Here is a 22,986-nt window from a genome sequence, read left to right as displayed (position 1 = left end):
CACACAAGAAATCCCAAGAACCAAAGAGTTTGTGTGTGCATGCTTAGCATAAGCGTAATACACACAAATCCAGTCTGGCAGGTCACATGGAAGACTCAGTGCTGCATTTTAACAAAGTTACCATCTATAAATCAAACCATTTGATCCACTTAGGGCTTTAATTTGAAAGCTAAGAAAAGAGTATCAAGGTAAGCAGCACATTGAATGGGAGGTCAGAAAAAGTGATGCCAAGACAATAAAACCTGTATTTTTGAGGCAGAATTTTTAATAACTTGCTCGTTTGACATGGTGCTCACCAATTTCTTGCTTTTAACAGCACCATGACAGAACTGGTAAAACTAAGCTACATGATTTAGCAGAAGCAACACCTAGAGAATTGCCACAGAAAGGGTACTGTTCAGGAATTAGGCTTATGGAAGGTGGCAAGTGAGCCTGTAACAATACTCACTTTCAGATCTTTAACCATGCTTTAAGCCTCTAGCAGGCAGGGTTTTTTTTCTGGGGCAAATTATAAACAAAGCTCTTACATAATCTGAAGTTGGCAGACCTTTGAACAAGGAGAAAGAGGACCTGCTGTGCCAGATAACCACACAGATGCTCTGTGAAAAAAAAAACAACTAAAGAGTTACTTAAGATGCAGCTGTCAGACTCTGGGCATCTTCATCTCAGAATGACCAATGTGGCATATAAAAGGATTCCATTTCATGGTCACAATAAATCCTGTCAGTCCAATGCAAGGCATAGAATTATGAATTTGTTTAGAATCTTCACAACTTTTGACAGCTTCTACATTTGTATCATTCCTATAGACAGTTTTTGGGATTTATTCCTGCTGGTTCTTCAATCACTAAAAGAAATGTCAAAATCTATCTAGAAACCAATCTGGAGCTGAGTAAACAGCTCAAACTGCTGTTAATTTCACTGCTTTTTATATCCTTTAATGTGTTTGCATTTTCAGCTACTTTTTTCTTGTTGAAGTCACGAGCACGAGTCAAGTTCCTCGTGTAGGTCAGGCAGAGCCCGCAGTGCCGGTTCCGCGCCCGGGGCACCGCTGGGCTCGCAGCGCCCCCCGGAGGCACCAGCCGCGGCTCCGCAGCCGCAGTCTTTGCTGTTTAAAAGACATAAAAAGGCTGTGGTGTATTTGATTAGTCACCACCCTTACTGAACAAAAGGAATTCATACTGTTTACCCACTAAAACATGCACTTTGACTGAGCCCTGCTCCTTTCCCTTAAAACCATCCCTCCTTCCAGAGGAATCCCAGACATTTCCAAAGAAGCAATTTCCTCCGCAGATGGTGGAAAAGAGCATTTCACTATTTTAAAGCCATAGTCATGTTAACTCTGAAGTGATGCTCTGCTTGTGTTCTTGGGTACTACAGTGAAGTGTCAGAGAGCAACACCGAAATTCAGTTTTGGTTTTTACTTTACCGGTTAAGAAAACCTTGCATTTGTGAGCTGGATTACACAAAGATTCTGGAAAAAGCACAAACACTGCACATTTTTTGCAACAACGTTTATTCTAGGTACATCAAGATTTAAATCTTATTGAAAGCAGCTACATCCATTGATTGTACATAATCTTCAAAAGCTGTTATTCTCTCTTCCAGCATATCTGTTCCAACTTTATCATCTTCAACAACACACTGGATCTGAAGCTTTTTGATACCATAGCCAACAGGTACTAGCTTGGCTGCAAAACAAAAAAAGTATTTACTGGTGGAATCTCTTAAAAATACAGATCTAAGAGTGAACAGACCAAAGCATATAAAAACAGCCTTTGGTACACACTATGGACCATCTAATTAACAACCCAGCATTCATAACAACTGATTGAAAAAGCTTCTTTCTGTGGACCTCCACCCCTTTCCCAAACCAGTGATGTGGGTGGGTAAAGGTGCTTGTCTGCTACATCAGGAATTGTACAGGAGATACAGGGGAGCAGAGCTTAAGTCCTATAGCTTTTAAAACCTGTATTTGAATATTAAAACCTTTTCTGACCATGTAAAGACACTGAAGTACTGCAGCTACCTACATTTCACAGATCAGCAGTGACCACAAGTCCACTGCTCATGTACTATCCCACGGGCCTGCACTCCCCCTCTCCCTGCTCTGAAATCTCCCCATACTTACAAGACCCCCAGACCAAGCCATCTGCTTGAATGCTTCGAACACACTCCTCTAGTTTGGCCATGTCTGTCTCATCATCCCAAGGTTTCACATCAAGCAGGATTGATGACTTGGCAACAACAGCTGGTTCTGGGGGAAGAAAGTCACCATGAAAAGATAAGCATCTTCCAAAAACTCACGAATATACTTACAAACTGGTTTTACCAGAGCAACTTATGCCATTTCACGAACAAGAACCTACTCACATTGCTGTGACTGGCCTCTGGTACCCACATACATTTCTGCAGCAGTGTATCTCCCCAGGTTCAATATATAGATACATTATGAATACACAGATTTAAGTAGATGACAGTGTTTGTTACATAGGAAGTCCTTCTCAGAACATCTGAGAAAGAGCCTAATGCTGTGTAACAGTTCATTTTCCACAGAGGGAATACTGCAACTGCTACAGTTCTGAACAGTTCCAGACCAGTAGCTGTGGAGTAACTTGTGTACTGCAGCAGTTGCTCAAAACTTTTATCTCCATTTATGTAGAAAGGCCAGTCTCTGGAAAGAACAAGCAGGAGTGTATGAACCAAAACAAAAAGCATGTTAACATTCCTATTTGCTAGGGGAAGGTGGAGCTCACTAGCAATCCAAGTGAAGCTAATTACTCTTGTATCATTCCAGTCAAGCTGATCTATTAATTAAGTCTTTCTAGCCATCCTGTCCAAATCCATGAAAATTAACTCAAGCATAAGATTAGAAACTCTTGGCACACATACTTTTGGACTTCTTTGATTCATACTGGGCCAGACGTTCTTCCCTCAGTTTCTTTGCTTCTTCACTTTCCTAAAAGAGAAATTTGCAGTTTCAGAAAAGCACGAAACCTCCACATCCCAAAGCACTACTAAACTGACTGGCATCTACTCAGATAAAAACAAATCATCACACCTGTCAGCCGAAAGATGGTGATTTTTTGTTTTACTCATCATGTAACCAGTCAAAGTTGGATACTTCACCCCACTCCAGCCCCTTATTTTTTTAACTTTTGAGTTTTTACCTTCCAAGCTTTCCTATTCTGCAAAGATAGCTACACTTGAGAATTGCAAGGTCAGAAATATAAGTAATTTCAACTAAGTCAAGGTGAAGATCTGCCTATCTGGGATTATTTCTGAAAAGCAACAGGTAATAATAATAATAATACAAAAAGGTCACAAGTACCTCCTCATCATCAGATCCAAAAAGGTCAATGTCATCATCATCTTTGCTATCCGTGGCCGCACCTGTGGTATCCTCAACATCAGCAGGACCATATTTTCCCAAAGCCTTCTTTACTCCTGGCAAGCTGAAAGAAAAATGCAGGTATTAGGAACCTCCCCTAATGTCAATATAATCACTGCTAGTTTATCAATACACCTACAAATGCATTTATAATGAGAAACTTGTGCTAAAAAGAGTAAAAATCCAATTCTGCTACTTCTCCTAACATGCCAGCCAAGTAATCTGTGAATATGGGATTTGCTGAAGCTCATCAAAGCTGGTATGATCCTGCCCAACTAAGTACACGGATAGGAAAAGCTTTCTTACTGTAATCCTTTATCTGCACAATATTCTGTGTAGGAGAAATCTCCAACTTCTTGTTCGTGCTTCCTTAGAACTACTTTCATTTGTTTAAAACCTAGTAAGTCACTGAAAACACATTACTACAAGGTAATTGCTATTTTCCTATGCTTTAGTGAACACTTTACCCTAAACCCTTGCTTTTAACAGGACAAAGGACTAAAACTCCCTGAATTTACCTTCTCTTGCAGCTCATATAGACCTGTTATCATACAATAAGCTCATAATTGTATTCCTAATGTGAACAGCTGTTACTGAAGCCATAAAACTAGCTTTGGATTCTAGGAACTTTAAGCAGTTTCCAGATACTCTGTGAAACCACTTCAGAATTTCAGTCCCCTTTAGCATTACAAAAGCTTCAGAAACGTACTGGAGACTGATACACCCATGTTTGGAGGGGTTTCCTTCGAGGAGGACTGAGGCTCAGAGAAAGTAGCGTAGCAGTACTGACCCTACCTATGCTGTATCTTTTCAGAGAGGCCTGCAGTCTCCACGGATGTCAATACAGCACCTTTCATGAACACGTAAAACCACTAAAAGAGAAAAGAGATACTATTTCCTTTCATATCTTCATTTGCTTCCATGTCCTTCAGTATTGCTAAACATTAATTTTGTCCTCCGGAGTGACAAAAGAGCTCTGGCCTGTTTCTGGAGCTATTGGTATTCCAACAACCCAAAATGCCACGTGGTGCCACTGGAAACCAGTTTTGCTCAAACTCGAAGAAACAAATGCAACAATTTATAGGCTAGTTCGGGGATATACTGCAGCTTCGGAGTTTTACCGTACCTTGCCTTCTGCTTTTCATACGACTTAATGTGATTGTACCACCGGAGAGCATGGAACAATTCTGCAGGCGGCGGGGCAGCGATCGCTTCGAAGACTGCGATGTCAGCCTGCGAAGGGACGTACCTGCGGACAACGAGCCAAATTACCTCCCTTGTTCAAGGCACGCAGCTACACGTGGAGCGGCGGCGGCCGCCGAGCAGCGCCGCCCGTGCAGCTGCCGGGGTGACTCGCGGCCCTCCCGCGTCCCCACCGCGCGGCTCCGCCAGGCCCGACTCACATTCCCCGCACCCCGGCACCCCCTCGTCGCCTCTCACCCCTCGATGTAGCTCTTGTCGGCCAGGAAGTCATTGAGGACGCGGAGGCCCGCGGCGGACTTCAGGTCCCCGAAGCCCATGGCGGCGGCGCGCGGCCCACACGCTGCGCCCGCCCCGACCGCCACCGCCGCGGGAAAGGGCCTCGCCGCGCCTGCGCCGGCCTTATATAGCGCCGGTATTCCTCCGCGGCATTGCACGCAGTTGTATTCCTCCGCGAGAGCGAGACGCGAGGTAGCTCCTCACAGGTCGACTGCTGCAGCGCAGGGCGGGCAACGGATGGGACACCAGAGGTGCCGTAAAGTGTCGAAGTAATAAAAGGGAGGCTGACTATAAACCCTAGGAAGGTTTGCGGCGTTATACGAAATTTGTAACATTGTACTGTTGCCACACCCCGCCCTGCTGGCAAAGCGGAAGTTGCCGGAGTTGAGCGAAGATAGAGGGGGGGAAAGGGACGGAAACTGCCGAGGGAGGGCAGTGCGTGGGACGGTGGCCGAAAAGGCTGTGGGGTAGCGGCGGAAATTACGCCTGTCATTGTTCGCCGATAGCTTGCCGGAAATACCCGAAGCGGTTCGCTCCGGACGTTGCCGAGCGCGGACTGCCCTGTACGGAGATTGCCGAAGAAGGCTCCGGAGATAGCCGAAGGAGGCTGAGGTCAGCGGCGGAAAGGCCCGAGGCCGCCGCCACAGAGGCCGAGGCGGAGCGCAGCCGTCCCGCGGCGCCGCCGCCCGTCCCGCGCCAGGTAACGGCGGTGCCGCCGCGGGCGGCTCGGTGGGCGCGGGTGCCGCTGCTCCGGGCGCCTCCGCCGCCGCCGCTCCCGGTGTCCTTGACGGGCCGGGCGGCGGGCTGGGGGCTGCCCGGCGGGCGGCGGCGCCTCCAAGGTGACCCCCGCGCCGGGTAGCGCTGTCGCCCGCCGTGCCCTCGGCCCCGGGGACGGCGACGCTGGGCCCGCCGCCGCCGAACTGCCCCGTCCGGTCCATGGGGAGCGGGGCCGGGCCGGCGCTCCGCTGCAGGCGGAGAGGCCGCTCAGTGACACCCTGTGTGTGATGTATAGATTGGTAGAGAATCATATCTTGCGTTTGGAGGAGGTAACTCACTGTCTCATAACTGTACATATAGGTGTGCATACGTGCTCCTTTCTACTGGGGTAGAAGTTTTTACTCTGCCGGTTTACAACTCGCCAGCAAACGTTTGAACTGATAACAACAGTGCTGTTTTCTCTCCTACCAAAGCATCATGCTTCGACTGCTTGCTGTCCCCAGGACCTTAGCTGGGGTCACCCAGTCCTCCAGAGTATGTGGTAAGTGTCTGTAGTTTATGTCTGGGTCTCTGGTGATAAATGTACGTGCAGTTCATTTATTGAAGGGCACATATGCATACGTGCTTTGCAGGCTAAGGGATTCTGTGTTGCACTGTTGGTAGAATTAGGATTCTGTTAGCACTCTATAAAGAAAATCAGGAGTGGGGGGGTCTGATGGTTTCCATCTAACAGTAAGTGAAAGTTGTTTCTGTTTTTTGTTTTTTTCCCATGTCCTTCAGGGCGTACAACTGCAACAGCAGCTAGCAACCAAATAGAGGTGTTTGTGGATGGCCATCCTGTCCTGGTGAACCCCGGAACCACTGTCCTGCAGGTGTGGGGAAAGGCATTCTCAATTTTCTGGGACTTCCCATTTCACTTGGCAGCATTTTCTGTTCCATACAGCAAAAAGCCACCCGTCTTTACATTCTTGCAATTCTTTTGATTGACTGTGATGCAATTTCAAGTGACAGAAATCCTTGGAGGAATTCAGTGTTTGAAAAGGAAAAATATGCCATGGTTGCTTTAGAGAAGATGCATGCAGCATCAATCCCAGCTGCAAAACTTTATTCAGTGCAATAACAGACTTCAATAAACTCTGGTTGAACTTCTGTCTCTGAACACTACGTGACCTTGTAGTCTTTCAGAACCTGTACATTTTGTATCTTATTACAGTGTGTCTTGGGTAAATGAAGGATTGTCTACTTTTAGTTATTAGTTGTTAGGATTCAGAGTGCTCATCCTTAGCTGCTTTTATTATTCTTGGTGTGGAAAGAAAGGGAACCTGGATCTCCCAGCCTGTACTGAGCATTGTTACTTTTCAGGCTAAAATTTCAAGTAAAGCTTTTTTTAAGAAGCCATTAAATGAAGATGTGCTATAATGGGTTAGAACATTAAAATACACAATACTGTGGTATTTCTTCTGGCAGGCATAGCTATAACGCTGTAGCATAGATCCCATTAGCTGTGGGGGTTTTATGCAGGAAAGGCTGTCTTCATCTGGTGTCTGGAAATCTGTTGGCTCTGTCCGCCTGTCTCTTCTTCTGTCATGTTGTCTTTCAGTTTGGGTCTGTTGAAGTTGAAGATTGACTGTGCTAGAGTACCTCTATACAGAGGATCTGTGCTGTTGGATTATCAGAAATCATTATGCTCATGGTGCTCTTTTTATGTTTTTCAATTTTTACTTTGATGCACTTTTCTGTAAAGAGTGTACGTGTTCTTAAAAAAGTTATTTGTATTGCTAGTGCCCTGTTGCAGAGAATTCTCTCTGTTATTGGAGGAAATAATGAAATAGAGGTCAGTTTTCATTTCCTCAATCACTTAAAAAGGTTAGAAAAACTATATTTGTAATTGATATCCTGACTTTTTTTTGCTTTGTCACAATTTTTTATTTATGGTCACTTCTTAAGATGAAAGGTCAAGTGCACTCTGTTCTTGAGCACTGACAATGTTACTCTTTGAAAAGCTGCATAGTGTTTTCTGAGGTGGAACTGAAAATTCTAACTAAGATTTAATTTTCCTTTGTTTCTTATTTTTTGATAGGCGTGTGAAAAGGCTGGAGTTCAGATACCTCGTTTTTGTTACCATGATCGTCTCTCTGTTGCTGGAAACTGTAGGATGTGTCTTGTGGAAATAGAGAAAGCTCCAAAGGTATTTCATTGTGTTTCATAGGAATTGCAATATGGAATATGCAATACAGAATTCAGTAGGAATTTTTTGCTGTGCTTGGGCCTAATTTAAATCTTGTAAATAATTGTTGTCATTCTCTTGGACATGAGCATTTGATAGCTGTGTGTTTGCTGTTAGATGCATTTTATGCTTTGTAGTTCAAGCTTCAGCCACATATTTTCAGCTGAAACTACATAAATAATAAACTTCAGATACTGTATGAATTTAGTTATAGGATTAGTACATGCAGGTTCATTCTAAGTACAGATTGCAGTTAGTTAGTAGTTTATATTTTATTGATATCTGTTGTGAAATAGCTGATTTCAGGAGTGAACACTGTCTTCAGCAGTACTAAGAAATCTATTCACATTCTTTTGGAGTTCAGTCTTTGATTACACATTTATACTCACACATAAAATTTTTAGCTCACCCCAACTTCAATTCCATAGTTTGAGCTTTGTGTCTCTGGATATGTTGGGCTATCACTAAAGGTGGAAGTCGTGATGTGATTGAAAAGTAAGAGGGATTTGTTTACAGAGCAGGAGTTTTTGTTACTCTTGCAGTAATCTTGAGAAGAATTTTATTCCAAGACTTTATACAGGGTTTGTTTAAATAAATGTCTTGTAAACGATTCATACTCTGAATTTCAGTTCTCAAGATTTTCTAGATGTCTGCTGAAGCTCTTTCATTTGCCTTGTATCTGTTCCAACTGACGTTCTTAATGCTGCAACTGCTTGAATGGGGACTGGAAATTGTAGAATTTTATATTTTGAATAAATCACAACTAATTTTACCTTTTTAAATAGCAGATTATTAATAAATATGGCTTCTAGTGGCTTTATCAGTTAGACTATTTTTTTTTCCTTGCTGACCTCTTTATTTCTGTTTATTTATAACAGATACCTATGTTAGAATTGCAGGGGGAGGAGGTGGGGGTTTGTGCCCATGCTGAGAAGAAATATGTTGTGTTCATGCTTGCTTTTTGTGGTGATTGCAGCCAGTTGCTGCTTGTGCCATGCCAGTTATGAAGGGCTGGAATATATTGACAAACTCTGAGAAGTCCAGGAAAGCAAGGTACCTTTCTTTTAGCCTCCTTTGACTGATTAGTTGTACTATCTGCTAAATGATGTTAAGTTGACATTAACTTCATTCTCTGAACCTCACAGAGAGGGTGTAATGGAGTTTCTGCTGGCAAATCACCCGTTGGACTGTCCTATCTGTGATCAGGGTGGAGAATGTGATCTACAGGTACAACATCCAATTAAATCATGAAGACTTATGTATAATGCTCTTGTCTTAGGTGAAGTTGTGCTTTCCAGCAGCCTGGATATGGGTGTGTTCTGTTGTCTGTTGTAGGACCAGTCAATGATGTTTGGCAGTGATAGGAGCAGATTTAGAGAGAGCAAACGTGCTGTGGAGGACAAGAACATTGGCCCCTTAGTGAAAACCATCATGACTCGGTGTATACAGTGCACTCGATGCATCAGGTAAAGCCCTTTACTTTCACTGAGGAGAGTGCTAAGCAGGCATATTTGTGTCAGTTTGTTACTAGTGAAAGAAACCCCATGAGGGGTAGTCAGTTTTTAAAAAGTTACTTTCTGATTGTACTTAAAAAATTTATTTCTGTTAGCTGGCTTCCTGGAGCTACCAGACAGGAAATAGAAAAAGATGGCCAATGCATGAAAGTGAAATCAGAGTTCTGCAAGGCAGAACTGGTCCCATGGTGTTGGTGCCAGAATGGATATGTGACTTCCTCAGCCACAGTTGTAAGATTTATTTATTTTTGATAGCCTCTGGTAGCTATATTTATGTTGTTCTGTAGCCCTGAGATGCTGTACTGGCCAGCTTGAGCCAGATGGAAAAGACTACTATGTACCCAACTAGTTCTAGAAAGAACTTCTTACTTAGGACTAATCTTGGACTGTTAGTGTAATACAGTGAGTGTTGAACTGCTGTGTTTTTTGATACACCTCCCCCTAGTTTTTGTAGCCCTTTCTGAATGAAATTCTGCAGATGGTCCTGTATGTGATGGTGCTGAGTAATGCGCCTAAACAATTGTTTTCTTCTTTCAGGTGTATGAACTAATGTTTTATCTTAAGAAAATGAGATGAGGGCTGAAAAATGTTCTGTGTTGCAGTTGTACATGCCAGATGTATTTCTCCTTCTTTGTGCACCTACCAGGTTTGCTAGTGAGGTTGCAGGGGTAGATGACTTGGGAACAACCGGCAGAGGAAATGATATGCAAGTTGGTACTTACGTTGAGAAAATGTTTATGTCCGAGTTATCAGGAAATATTATTGACATCTGCCCAGTCGGTGCTCTTACCTCCAAGCCATATGCCTTTACTGCACGCCCGTGGGAGACAAGGTAGGTGGCTTAACTCATACTGAAGACACAGCTTTCTCTGTTTGTTGTACACTTTATCTGAGAATATGCCCATCTGTGATACCAAGGGTTTTCTCTGGTTTTTGTTTTCTCTGGTTTTGTTGTAGACTTTTCCATAGACTGAATCTAATACAAATTTTGTTACTTACAGCTTATTTAAGAAAAGGAAGAATGTTATAGTTTGCAGACTGTTCTTCCCTTAATTTTATCCTAAAATGTTTTGGACTTGTGGGTTGTGCTGATTGCTTAGTAAAAGATGCGTATAAAGGAAAATATAAATTCATTAACTCACTAATTGTTGAGGATATTATTTAAAATATCTTGTGCAACTAAGCTCTTCAGCCTCAGAGCAGATCTCTGTGTGATTTTCTTAAGTAGTTGTTTAATGCTAAACAAGACCTGAAACACAATCAGGAGACAGTCACAGAACATCAAGGATTGGTGTGGACCTCGAAGATTATCTAATCACAGCCACCCCTGCCATGGGCAGGGATGCCCTCATTAGATCAGGTTGGTCAAGGCTTTATCCAGCCTGGCCGCCTGGCCTTCAGCATAGAAACATGCTGGTTTGACCATCCCAGTGATACTCAAAATCCCTAGAGCTGTTGTAATCGTCTGGAGGAGCAGGGGAAGGCAGAGGCAGGCGTCTCCCTACAGATGGCTCTCCGGGAAGGCGGAGGGTGTAATTACCAACCGTGTCCGCTGGAAGGCGCCCGAAGCACGGAGCCGGCGGCGGGGCTGAGTGCGAGCACCGGCTCGGTCTCCAGCAGCAATTTCGTCCTGTCATAAACCAGTGGCACACTGTGACAGAGTTACATCCTTAGCCCACCTTCAAGAGATGATAAACAGCAAACAAGGAACACATGCAGACAGCAAGGTGTTACATAACACAGCTCTGAGAATGTGTGCAGCAGCTCCGCGACCAGCGCCTGTTAAACCAATGCAATGAGCGCTTATAACAGATCTGTTTTCACACACTCTGGTCAGATCTGTTGTTACCTCAACTCTTTGTGCCCCACACTGGATGCTTTAAAAGATTGTTGGGATTTAACTCAGTAAGCAGCTAAATACCACCTCGCCAGTTGCTCATTTCAGCCCCTCATGTGGCATAGGAGAGAGAAAATGGGGGGCAGGGGGGGAAATGTAAAATTTGTGGGCTGAAATAAAGACAGTTTAATAGGACAGAAGAAGAAAATGACAATAATAATTAAAGAACTAGAATGTACAAAGCAAGTGATGCACACTGCAATTGCCCAGCAGCAGCCCCCAGCCAGCTTTCCCCCTCATTCACATGCTGAGCTTGCTGCTGTGTGGTACAGAACATTCCTTAGGCCCATTGGGGTCAGCTGTCCTGCCTGTGTCCCCACAGCTTCTTGTGCTTCCCAGCCTCCTTACTGGTGGGAGAAGCTGAAAAGTCCTTGATGTGGTGTAAATGTTGCTTAGCAGCAGCTAGAACATCCCTGTGTTATCACACTACTCTCACCCTAAATCCAAAATACATCTCTAAATACATCCCTAAATCCAAAATACATCCCTAAATCCAAAATACACCCTAAATCCAAAATACCAGTTACTAGGAAGAAATTGTATCTATTCAGGCCAAAAATAAGACGCTGGTTGCTTATATATGAAAGACTGAAAGTGGTTTATTTGTTCTTCTAAACAGGAAGGTAGAGTCAATTGATGTTCTTGATGCAGTTGGAAGCAACATTGTAGTGAGCACGAGAACTGGAGAAGTGATGAGAATTTTGCCAAGGCTCCATGAAGATATCAATGAGGAATGGATATCTGACAAAACCAGGTGTGTGGATGTGCTTGTACCCACGTGTGTTTATGCATGCATTAAAGGCACAGTGTGGAGAACCAGAAATGTGCACAGTAGCACCAACTTTGGTATTCAGCTGGTAGTATTGTAAAGCTACAGTGAAGAAGAATAATTGTAAAATATGTTTTTTAATTCTATAATTGAAGTTGCTGAGTTTTCTAATGTTCTGGTTTTTGTAACATTTTTTCACAGTAACTTTTATTTCTATTACTGATAGTTTTCCAAGTTTTTGAGAAGGAAAAGTTAAACTTTCAGGGGAAATATTTCTTGGTTTTCTCTTTTCTAAAAACCTGCAATTAGAAAACTCACTCACAGAATTACACACAATTATCATTGTCTTTGCTGTTTAATGATATTTTTGGTGTTCACTTAGGTTTGCTTATGATGGTCTGAAGCGGCAGAGACTTACTCAGCCAATGGTCAAAAATGAGAAAGGAGTATTTGTTTATGCCTCATGGGAGGATGTATTACCTCGTGTTGCTGGTGTGGTAAGATCAGTTTTCAATATAAGTAGTCTAAAATTAATTTCTGAAATTGGATGTATTACAAATATTAGTATCAAATTAATTATGTTTAAAAGGATTTTTTCTTTAGGGTTAGAGAGGAACCATTGTGTTTCCACTTAAATTTCTTATTTTGACTAATATTTCCTGTTTCATGGATTGGACCTTTAAAAGAACTTTTTCTTATCATGATTTCATTTGGAGCATTGGGAGAGAAATTGCTTTTATTTAAATAGGAAAATAAACTGTTTCTTCAGAAATTTAGGAGGAAGCAATTTTCCCAAATACTCTGACCTATCTGAAGACATCTTTAAATTTATTTAAACTGTGCTATCACCACTTTTGCCATCAAATGCATTAAGTCTGTATTACTTATATCTGAATTGTGCTTTCCTCAGTGCTTTCTCTGTGTGGTGATTGATTCTGCAGCTCAAATGAAGTGCTGCATGACTGCTCTGGATTTTGATTAAAAATTTTATGTGGGTGAAGTAGAATTGAATAACTGTAATTGAACTTTCCTCAAGGATGTTTTTGCCCATGGTACAGTAGCAGGGTTTGTTACAAAAGCTATTTCTTCTCAGATAATAGCTTTAAGTTTACTACCAGAGCTTGTGTTACAGAAGTTTGTATTCTGTCTGCACTGTGGCTTCGTTAAATAAAAACATACACCAGCCTTCCTCTCTCACCACACCAAATGAGAATTAGCTACACCTGAGGGATAACTCAAGTGGGATAGACATGCATAGAATGCAGAGAGCTCTCCTTTGCTTATCATGAGTTCTGAATGAGCTGGAGCTGCTGCCTGGAATGAATCAGACATCACTGATCAGTTTGTGCTACTTCAGGCCAGCGGTAGCACTGTTGGCTTTGCATGCCTTAATATAACAAATATTTACCAGGGCTAAATAAGAATTTATTTCAGCGGTTTCTTTTGTTTATGTTTATGCTTCCTTTATCTGCAGCTCCAGTCAGTGGAAGGTAAGGATATAGCAGCAGTTGTAGGAGGGCTGGTGGATGCAGAAGCACTAATAGCTCTGAAAGACCTACTGAATAGACTGAATTGTGAGACACTCTGCACTGAAGAGATCTTTCCTACTGCTGGAGCTGGGTAAGAGGACAGACAATGTCTGTCTATAATTAGTATGTTAATAAACTTTGCAGTCTGCAGATCATCTCATGGCAATATTCTGAAATTAGCAGGAATAACAACTGGTAATACATTAGCAGGATTTATTTGAATTTACAGTCCTCACATACAGAGAGTATTTATGGACTGTGAGTTGATTTGTAGTCTCTACTCCAGCAAGAGTTGCACACTTACTCCATGTTGTACTGAATGTATGGCTGCTGCAGTTTGAGTCAGTCACTGAAAGCCAGTTACACTCTGTTGTAAGCTGGATAAGTTAGTCTGTTTCTATTTGTGGTGTAAAAACTTCAGTACATTTATGATTAGTAATTTGGATTGAGAAATCTCTTCTTTGTCTTTCTTTTCCTGAGATGAAAAAGTATTTTGAGCATTTACAATCTTTACCATTGCTTCTTTCCTTCCCTCTGCTGAATTCTTATTCTTTTTCTTACATCTTTTTGTTATAGCACAGATTTACGCTCTAACTACCTGCTGAATACCAAGATTGCTGGGGTGGAGGAGGCAGATGTCCTCCTTCTGGTTGGCACCAATCCACGCTTTGAGGCACCGCTTTTTAATGCTAGAATTCGAAAGAGGTTCGTGTTCCTTGGTGGTGAATAAGCACGTGAATCCATCTGGATTTGATATGGTGCTTGGTTGGAGCTGCAGGCAGTAACTTGAGAGCATTCATTCAGATGGGATCATTGGATTTAGTTCACCTTTTAGTAAAGGGAATGGTGATTTATGTGTGGAAAAAGGGTAGTACCCTGTAGTGTAGAGCTAGTTCATTCTCATATTGACATTTAAATTAAGTTCATCTACTCAGACATTTATTCCTTTGTTACATTACACAGACACCTCAGATTTTCTGTTTTATAGACGTCTGTTAAAGCATATTCCTTAAAGATTTATTTTCAGCATCAGTTTATTGCTTTTTGTACTGTAACAAATCAGATGTGCTGAGTTTAGAAGCCATCATTCCAGTTTAACATTTTCTTTGCCAGGTAGTATTGCTTTATCAAACTTTTGAACATAGCTAATTCAATTTTAATACGATATGTCAGTATGAGGCAAATGAGATCTATAAAAGCCCTATCCTTCTTAATGTTGGGATCTTTGAAAATACATGATTTTAAACAGTAATGGCATTGAAATTTTGAAAGGAGAAAATGCAGTGAGACTTTTGAATGTGTATTTTCGTGTATTCTTACAAGTCTGTGCCATGAGAAGCTGCAAAAAAGAAAAATTTCTAACCAGCTAAATTTTTTTGTGTTTATCTAAGAAATAAGTGGATTTCTAAAACTGAATTTGTAGAAGCTTGGGGGGAGGAGGGAATTGAGTTATGAACTTGTCACATAAGGTGTCTTGCTCTACTGTTTCTGGAATATATCTTGAGAAATAATCCTAAAAACCTATAGGCTTGCTTAACAGCCAGAATAAAGCTAAACTGCATCTTAGCAAAACAATGAATGCCATTTAAATTCCTTTGCAATCCTATTTTAAGTTACTGCTGAAGTTCTAATTAGTGGCTTTGGTTGGGTAAAACTCTGTATTTCTTTAATTTTTATAAAATGTCTGTTGTATTTTCAGCTGGCTTCACAATGACTTGCAGGTGGCCCTTGTTGGCTCTCCTGTGGATTTGACCTACAGATATGAACATCTGGGAGAGTCCCCACAGATACTTCAGGACATTGCTTCTGGCAAGCATGCCTTCTCCAAGGTACACAGAACTTGAGTGTGACTGTTAAGTTCCACAGGTATTGAGTAATAATCTGAATTCCCCAGAGACAGATTTGAAGAAAAGTACCATCTTGTAGATGGGGTTATTTGCTTTTAATCAAATGCAGAGATGAAGGAATGATGAGTGTGCACCAAGTATGTATAAACTGTGTCATATATTCAGGTGTGTAAAACTTTGCAGTGTAGGAAATTCCTGGGATATTTCTTGACATAAAACCAGCTGTTCCAGGTGCTGCTGTTTCTCTTTGAATGTGGGGTTATTGAGCATATAGTTGTGTACTGGCAAGGTAGTTTCCTGCTTACAGCAGTTTCTCTTGGCTTTATCTCTAAATGAAACAATGTCCATTTTGGAACCGTAGATTTACATAGTAGACTTAAGGAGAAATCAGGGATTTGTTACATTATCTATGCCAAGAATTGTCTTTGTAGCTGTGGAATGAATTTCTGATTGTTGGCTTGCACAGGTCCTCGACAATGCCAAAAAGCCGATGGTGGTGGTGGGCAGTGCAGCCCTGCAGCGCAGGGACGGGGCTGCCATCCTCGCTGCTGTTTCCAGCATTGCACAGAGTACCAAGGCCAGGAGCGGTGCTGGTGCTGATTGGAAAGTCATGAACATCCTACACAGGTTTGCTTAAAAACTTCTTTGGGAGCAGCTTGCTTGCACGTTGGGCTACACAGGTCACCACAGTGTATGTGTACAGATTGCTTCTTGTAAATATAAGCAGCCTTTTGGGTTAAAACCTGTAGAGAATGTAAAAACCAGAAATACAAGCTAGCAAAAACTTCTTAATAAAAGTGGGCTCCTTGACCTGGCTCTCCATGGGTTTTATTAATTTATGATATTCAAATGTAGAATTTAAGGTTTTGATTTAGACATGGAATACAAGAGGGCTTAATAACATCTACCACCGTAGGATGCACAGCAGACCAGTGTCGCTTGCTAAATGACTCATTTTATCTAGAGGAAGAAAAACAAAATGGCAAGAGTATTTAAATAATATGGTGTTTTTGTTTGGGTTTTTCTAATATTCCTTTTACTGTGCAGCTTCTCAACTGAATAGCTAACAGAAGTGCTTCAAAGATTTCCATTTGAGAGCTTTTAATCTTATCTATTCAGTTTGTCAGGATATTACTCCTCTTAATAGACAAGCTTCTCTTTGAACAGTTCTTCACCACTCCCTTTCTAAAATTCTATCAAACTGACCATCGCTGTAAAGGAAAAATTATTTCACCAAATGTAATGGCTCTCAATTCTGGAGACTCAAAAAATTTCTTCTGCCAAAAGCAGCCTCACTGATGTAAAAATAGTATAGTTAGAGCAGGGCTTGGGCCTCTGAAGGAAACTTGAATATAATATTCTGCTGCTGAAACTCAAATATTTAGTACCAAAATAATGATGAGTTAAAGAAATGTCATCTGGAGCATCAAGCTTCACCAGTGAGCTGCTTGCCACTAGGTCCTGACTTTCAATATCTGCCTTTATTTTTGCTATCCCATCTGAAATAGGTGAGATTCCTTGTGAAGACTTTAAATGGTGTCAGGTTGTCAAAGTGCAAAACTAACTCCATACTCTGTCAAAAATTTCAGCTGCCTTTGAGCTTCATGTTTGTCTTGTTACTATTAGGAACCTCTTACGTCGCTGCAAAATATTTAGTCAGAAAAAGAAGTTAGGTCTTTTCTGATGGGAGAGGGAGAATTCTGAAATTACTTAAAGTCCTGATGTATTTGTTCCTGCAGGGTTGCAAGCCAAGTCGCTGCTTTGGACCTGGGTTTCAAACCAGGAGTGGAGACAATTAGGAAAGGTGCTCCCAAAGTATTGTATCTCTTGGGAGCAGATGCAGGTGCTATAACACGTCAAGACTTGCCAGAATACTGTTTTATCATCTATCAAGGTAATTAGTAGATGTAAATTATGAAATGTTGCTATCTTAATGGTTGGAGAAAAAGCATAAACAGTGGCATAAATCCCTTTGAGGAATTTTTGTTTTCTGCCAGGAAAGGGAACTTCTAACACATAACAGAGATACTGGTTACCTATATTTTAGGTAAAGATGGGAAACTATTGATGAGTAATAAGGGAATATAAACCAGTATAGCGCTTCTGAAACATAGTCAGACCTGGCAGACAAAACAGCATTAGTTTCCAGCTGTTCTGTCACACCAAAACATGATCTTTTGTTAATCTCAGAATCCTTGTTCCAAGAACCTCCCAAATCTGAGTGACTATAGAGACTGAAGTACCATTTACTCCTGCTTGTAGTCCATTCATTCTCTCCAGAGTATTAGCCAAGTAAGATGTCAGAGCAGCCAGACTTCTGATTACTGGCTAAGCAAAACTCAGAAAATCCTTTCTTTCTGGGAACACACAAATTCTATCTTAGTAAAGCATTTCTTTTTATTTTAACTTACTTCTGTCTCATGGTTGTGTACTGTTTCCTCTTTCCATGTATTTAGGGCATCATGGGGATGTGGGAGCTCCCATGGCTGATATTATTCTCCCAGGAGCAGCATATACAGAGAAAGCAGCCACATATGTGAATACTGAAGGTCGGGCCCAGCAGACAAGAGTAGCAGTAACACCTCCTGGGATGGCAAGGGAAGACTGGAAAATTATTAGAGCTGTCTCTGAGGTACCGTTGCTGTTATAAGTTGCTTCTAATAAAAATATACTGAGAGGTTAAGTTCCTTTTTGTAAACATTTTCCAATGTAAAAAAAGGTAGATTTTCAGGAAAACTCATAGTTTTAAGAAATAATGTTCTGTATTGAATCCTAGGTTAGTTCTCTAAGTTAAATCATACTGTTTCCCTTTTGAAGATAGTTCTAATGTTGCAGTTACTGTATACTGTTAGAATGCATAATGGGTGAAGCTTTTCAAATTTTGCAGGTCTTTGTGAGGTGCTTTAGAGGAAGCTGGTGAGAGCATGCAGTTTCTTGCTTTTTAGAAAGAAAACAGCATAGACTCTGAGACCAGGATCTGGTATCATTAGATGAGGTCAAATATATGCTCACTACTTAGAGGGAACAAGATGCATTGATAGTTGCATCAACTTTTATATCATTTGGTGCTAAGCAGAGGAAAATGCAAGTATGGAAGGAGACAAGTACTTCCTTTTGTTTCTGTCCTTTGTATAGCAAACAGGACAGCCTGGTTTTTAACGGGGGAAGTGTTGGCTATGTAGGCATCAGAGGTCCAACGGAACACTGGCTTTGCTTCAGTGTGTGCATTCTAACTGCCTGTGTTTTCAGGAGTGTAGACTTTTCCTTATTTTACTTTAGAGATGTTAATGGATTGGAAATCTAAACCACTCTGAGTTAAATCCCTAGACTTGATGGCATTTCTTTCTGTGAATCTCTCAGTTGGCTGGTTTGACCTTGCCTTATGAGAACCTTGATCAAATACGGAAGCGTTTAGAAGAAGTATCACCCAATCTGGTTCGATATGATGATGTGGAAGAAGCAAACTACTTCGTCCAGGCAAATGAGTTGGCAAAGGTAAGCAAAATTGAAGCACCTTGGATGATTTAGTGCTGTTATATAGCATAATGCCTTTTTGAAAAATCTTCCTATGTAATACAAGGAGCATTTTTTGACCTACACTGAATGCAGAATTTACTAAACAAATGCTTTGGTAACAAGCTCCTATCATAGAGGTGACTTTCTTTTCCTTTCTTACCACAGTTAGCAAAGCAACAGCTTCTTGCTGATCCTCTTGTTCCACCTCAGCTCACAATAAAAGACTTCTATATGACAGGTATGTACAGTGTGGTCTTTCCATTCTGAAATTGGAACATTTTACTTAGCTTTACAGTAAGGTTCTTATGATTCATATGAAGCTTTCCACTAAGATACATAGGATTTGAGTCTTTTGAAGAAACAAAAATTTTCAGTGAAATTATTTGGAATTTACATAAAGCACAGACTGTATTTTCAACTAAGTGATTTTTATTTATCCTCTGTGTATCCAGTCTTATGATAAATTTATTTTTTCTTGTGTCTGTGCACTGACATGTTTGGATTTTTTTTTTCTACAGATTCCATCAGTAGAGCATCACAGACAATGGCCAAGTGTGTGAAAGCTGTTGTTGAAGGTGCCCATGCAGTAGAAGAGCCATCCATCTGCTAGAGACTAATCAGACTTCCACCGCCTTCTCCTAGGTTTTTGTTGCAGTTAACTGCTGTGACTGATACATTTTTTCCAAAATCTATTTGACAGGCTGTTGTATTTTTTTTCCCTTCCTTCATTCACATTTTCATCGCTTCAAATAGCCCCATCATACTGTAGGACTGTTGTGTCTGAGGGAACATGCAGCACTCAACTTACTGTACCCAGAGGCAGGGTACGTGATGATTGTATACAAATAAATTATAAATACCAAGCCACCCCATTACCTGTGTAATTTATGTAGCTCATGCTTCTTCCATAAAACGAATTCAGTAAGAAACTCAGTAAATCTTGATTTTCTAGGAAGGGGTTTACATGGCAAAAATAGTAGACTGTAACTTCCTTCCAGAGTATTCAGGTATGTTAATATTAAACCCTGGTCAGAATGTGAACATGCTATTTTTGTAATGTACTTTTAAAGCAAGTTGTCCCTTATACCTGGTTTATGCCAATGTTCAGACCTATATCTGCTCTGGATACTTGTGTGTTTCTTCATTTAGTTTCATTTAAGACTGCTCTTGGAGGAAATACAAATCATTTTGCTGTGTGGAAAAAAAAAGCAGCCTTCACACAGCTTCCTCATACTGAACTGCTTTAATAATTAGCAGAAAGACTAAAGGCCTTTTTACCAGTTCAAATACAGAAAAAAATTTCTCAGAATAGGTTCTCTGTGCATTGATCTTTATATAGCAAAGTGGGGGAAGGGGTTGTGTGTGGTATTTTTTTGTTTGGGTGGTTGGGAATTTTTTATGCTCTAGCGTAGTTTCAGAACAGTGACTCTCCTCTGTATTATGCTGGTTAATGTAAATTTGGAAGAAGGATAACTTCCTTTTCAACTGGCTACTAAAGTTCAGTGTAATTCTTCCAGGAATTGTGAAAATGGGAAGAGTATCATAAAGCCATCATTTCCAGCTGTATTATTTGAAAAAAAAAAAAAAAAGATGTTAATTTTGCATGAGGAAAGGCTACACTTTTCAGTGTAGAATAATACTGAGTATATGGGAGTGCTGCTGTACAAGTCTTAGTTTTATAAAATTCCTTTTTTCTTCCATGCTTAAAATTTTTCAGTAACATACACGTAACTTTTAAAAACATTATTTTCCTTTTGCCCAGGAAGAAGAGTCTTCCTGGTTATCCTGGTATATCACAGAGTCCTCACACGAGTTAAGTGTTCAATATTGGACTTGGTTTTACTCAGCCTGCCATCTCCAGTTACCAGCAGGGACAGGGTCAGTTCTCATGGTGGTAGAGAAAAGGGTAACCGTTCCTTTTACTGAGATACTGCTATGCATGTTAGCGAGGCAGTGAGGGAGACTGCAGTCTGGTTTTAATGTGGCAGTTCACAGGCCCAAGTACAGCATGAAACCTTCCTCCTGTCCTTGTGAAATGTTACTTCTTTAGGAGCAGGGGTTTATTGGCACATGGCAAAAGAAAAACGTGTGTGACATGTGCCAAAAAATAGGAAGAAAGGGTGTAGCTGAATCCTGTATTCAAAAAAATGTTTAGTTCTCAGACTCCTAAGATGAAAACCTTTTTTTAACTCCCCCCCCATGTTGTACAAACACAGAGGAATAACTTTAGCTGTGCAACAAGTCAGTTATCACTTCAGAATTTATAAAGGTTCAAAAGCTTTAGATTTTTTTCCCTTAAATGTTGTAGCATTACTTTGGGACTCAGGCATGCTTTTTGGGTTGACAGCTCTATGTCCTTCAATTAGTATGTATAGTGGATTCTTGTTTCTGTTCAAAAACTGTCCAGCCTTTATCAAGAAAGGCAAGAAGGGGAAGAAGTACATGTGGTGCTCTCTGTCCTGTTTCTTCTCGCTCTCCCACCTAACTAGTCAAGTATAGAATTTTTCAGCCAAACTTGGTAATAGCAACAAGGCACTCTCTAAATGTGACTGTTGGAAACTAGATAGGAAAGAGAAATCTAAATTAGCATTGTTAACCACTGAGTTTGGAGCATAGCCCACCCCTTATCCCTTCTGTTTGCTCTGGTGGCTGGACAGCTGGTGCATGTAAGGACTTTTACCCAGCTAGTGACAAAAGTATAATAGGGGTCTGCAAGGCAGGGAAGTGACGTAGGCTGGGCAAAATATTTGAACAAAAATTACAGAAACAGGGCTATTCACACAACTTACCTCTGTTTATTTAAGAGAAAAAGTTTACAGTCAGTGCTGCTACTTGCTGGTCCTGAAGTTGCAACCTCAGGTTAGAGAATTATGAAAAAGTGGTGATGAAGAGCTGGGATGGTGGGAGATAAATACCCTCTGAGCATTGTTCCTGGTGGTAACGGTAAGGGCTGACCAGCCAGGTGGTAACACTGCCTGAGCCGTCAGTGTGCTGATGCAGCTCACTCCACATGCGAGGCTGGTGGGTGCCTTTATCCCGACTCTGCTGGGGTGGGCAGGGACTTTGTCAGGCTGTTTTGGAGCTGAGCCCAGCCCCGGAGGAGCTGCAATTCCTGCAATTCCCCGAGTGTAGCCCTGCTTCCACCTGGTGGCCAACTGGCAGAACTTCTCAACGGGTGCATCGCCAGTTACCTTCAGGTGCAGTAACCTTCATCTCGCCTGCTCCTGTGCACTCCTGCCTGTACAGCCTGCCAAGGAACAGGAATGTGTCTGGGGAGAGATGGATGGGGCTGGACATTAAGTATCCTCCTCTGTGAGTGCAGCCCGGTGTTAACAAGACTCTTGTATGCAAAATATTAACCCCAAACATGACTTTGATTAAACCTTGCCTTTTTGTAGTCTTGTCTTTAGCAGGTGGATGTGGGGAGTAGAGAAGGCAAAGGCTGTGTTAATTCAAGGTAAGACCATACTATGCAGTTACACTTTCAAGCAAGTTTAGGCCAGGTGCATTCAGAGTAAAGAGTAATTATAACTGCAGACAGATTTAAGCATCTAAGTCTAAAGCTGTAACTTCAAACCAAACAAAAACAACAAAAAACAACCAAACAAACTCAGAAAACAAAACCCAAAACCTGTTCAATAGCCACCTTACTGAAAGCACCAGAATCCCATGGGTGCGTCCCTGTAGTTCAAAGGGAGAGTGCTTAAAACCCTGGGCAGTGTAGTGAGCTGCTTCAATAAAAAGAAACCTAACAGAATTCAAGTCAAACAGGCATGTCCTCAGCAAGACTTTGAAATGTCCAGCAAAATTAGGCCAGTCATAAAAATAGCTGGAACTGACTTATTTTTTTAATGTATTTTGAAGCATAGCTCAAGGCAGAAATGAAGGTGTCTGTAGCATTTCCCCAAAAAGTACAAGATTTTGGATCAGTGCCTCTTCTGAGGCTGATAAGATTCTTGTAAGACAGTCTGCTACATGCTTGATTAGGGGATATGCTGTATTTTAATGCTGAAACCAACAGAAAAATAGCTCAGGGTCATGGCTCTAAAGGAAAGGCAGCATGGCAGACTGGCATCAGCCTTAATCCAAAGGGGAAAGGT

General features: G+C 41.3%; 2 protein-coding genes across 3 annotated transcripts; one reads left to right on the top strand and one right to left on the bottom strand.

Moving 5' to 3' along the window:
* Nucleotides 1–1,499: 1,499 nt before the first annotated feature.
* EEF1B2 (eukaryotic translation elongation factor 1 beta 2) lies at nucleotides 1,500–4,984 on the bottom strand. Its single transcript, XM_084209033.1, has 6 exons — nucleotides 4,832–4,984; nucleotides 4,518–4,640; nucleotides 3,332–3,455; nucleotides 2,893–2,959; nucleotides 2,132–2,257; nucleotides 1,500–1,691 (listed from the first exon to the last, which is right to left on the bottom strand). The coding sequence occupies exons 1-6, from the start codon at nucleotides 4,909–4,911 to the stop codon at nucleotides 1,537–1,539; spliced, it is 675 nt and encodes a 224-aa protein (XP_084065159.1). The 5' UTR covers nucleotides 4,912–4,984; the 3' UTR covers nucleotides 1,500–1,536.
* Nucleotides 4,985–5,357: 373 nt separating this feature from the next.
* NDUFS1 (NADH:ubiquinone oxidoreductase core subunit S1) lies at nucleotides 5,358–19,758 on the top strand. Of its 2 annotated transcripts, none has more exons than XM_084209780.1 (19): nucleotides 5,358–5,570; nucleotides 6,061–6,128; nucleotides 6,368–6,459; nucleotides 7,668–7,775; nucleotides 8,791–8,867; nucleotides 8,960–9,041; nucleotides 9,150–9,280; nucleotides 9,975–10,160; nucleotides 11,845–11,979; nucleotides 12,377–12,491; nucleotides 13,469–13,614; nucleotides 14,100–14,228; nucleotides 15,223–15,352; nucleotides 15,837–15,997; nucleotides 17,110–17,264; nucleotides 17,827–18,002; nucleotides 18,731–18,865; nucleotides 19,052–19,124; nucleotides 19,405–19,758. In XM_084209780.1, the coding sequence occupies exons 2-19, from the start codon at nucleotides 6,065–6,067 to the stop codon at nucleotides 19,494–19,496; spliced, it is 2,187 nt and encodes a 728-aa protein (XP_084065906.1). In that variant the 5' UTR covers nucleotides 5,358–5,570; nucleotides 6,061–6,064; the 3' UTR covers nucleotides 19,497–19,758. The 2 variants fall into 2 exon arrangements, with proteins under 2 accessions (XP_084065906.1, XP_084065905.1); XM_084209779.1 differs by having other exon boundaries at nucleotides 5,948–6,128.
* Nucleotides 19,759–22,986: the final 3,228 nt, after the last annotated feature.

The sequence above is a fragment of the Fringilla coelebs genome, assembly GCF_963513975.1.
Source record: "Fringilla coelebs genome assembly, chromosome: 7".
NCBI lineage: Eukaryota > Metazoa > Chordata > Aves > Passeriformes > Fringillidae > Fringilla > Fringilla coelebs.
The sequence above is the reverse complement of the archived record's forward strand: the minus strand, read 5'-3'. Positions and strand labels throughout refer to the sequence as shown.

Bases quoted from the DNA above. Each gene is read 5' to 3' on its own strand.
- EEF1B2 (XM_084209033.1), bottom strand. From the start codon at position 4,911: ATGGGCTTCGGGGACCTGAAGTCCGCCGCGGGCCTCCGCGTCCTCAAT. The intron at 3,456-4,517 runs GTACGGTAAAAC...TTTTTCTTTCAG, and splicing joins TATGAAAAGCAGAAGGCAAG to CTTGCCAGGAGTAAAGAAGG. The intron at 2,258-2,892 runs GTATGTGTGCCA...TTCTTCCCCCAG, and splicing joins TGAATCAAAGAAGTCCAAAA to AACCAGCTGTTGTTGCCAAG.
- NDUFS1 (XM_084209780.1), top strand. From the start codon at position 6,065: ATGCTTCGACTGCTTGCTGTCCCCAGGACCTTAGCTGGGGTCACCCAG. The intron at 12,492-13,468 runs GTAAGATCAGTT...CTTTATCTGCAG, and splicing joins TACCTCGTGTTGCTGGTGTG to CTCCAGTCAGTGGAAGGTAA. The intron at 18,003-18,730 runs GTACCGTTGCTG...TGAATCTCTCAG, and splicing joins TTATTAGAGCTGTCTCTGAG to TTGGCTGGTTTGACCTTGCC.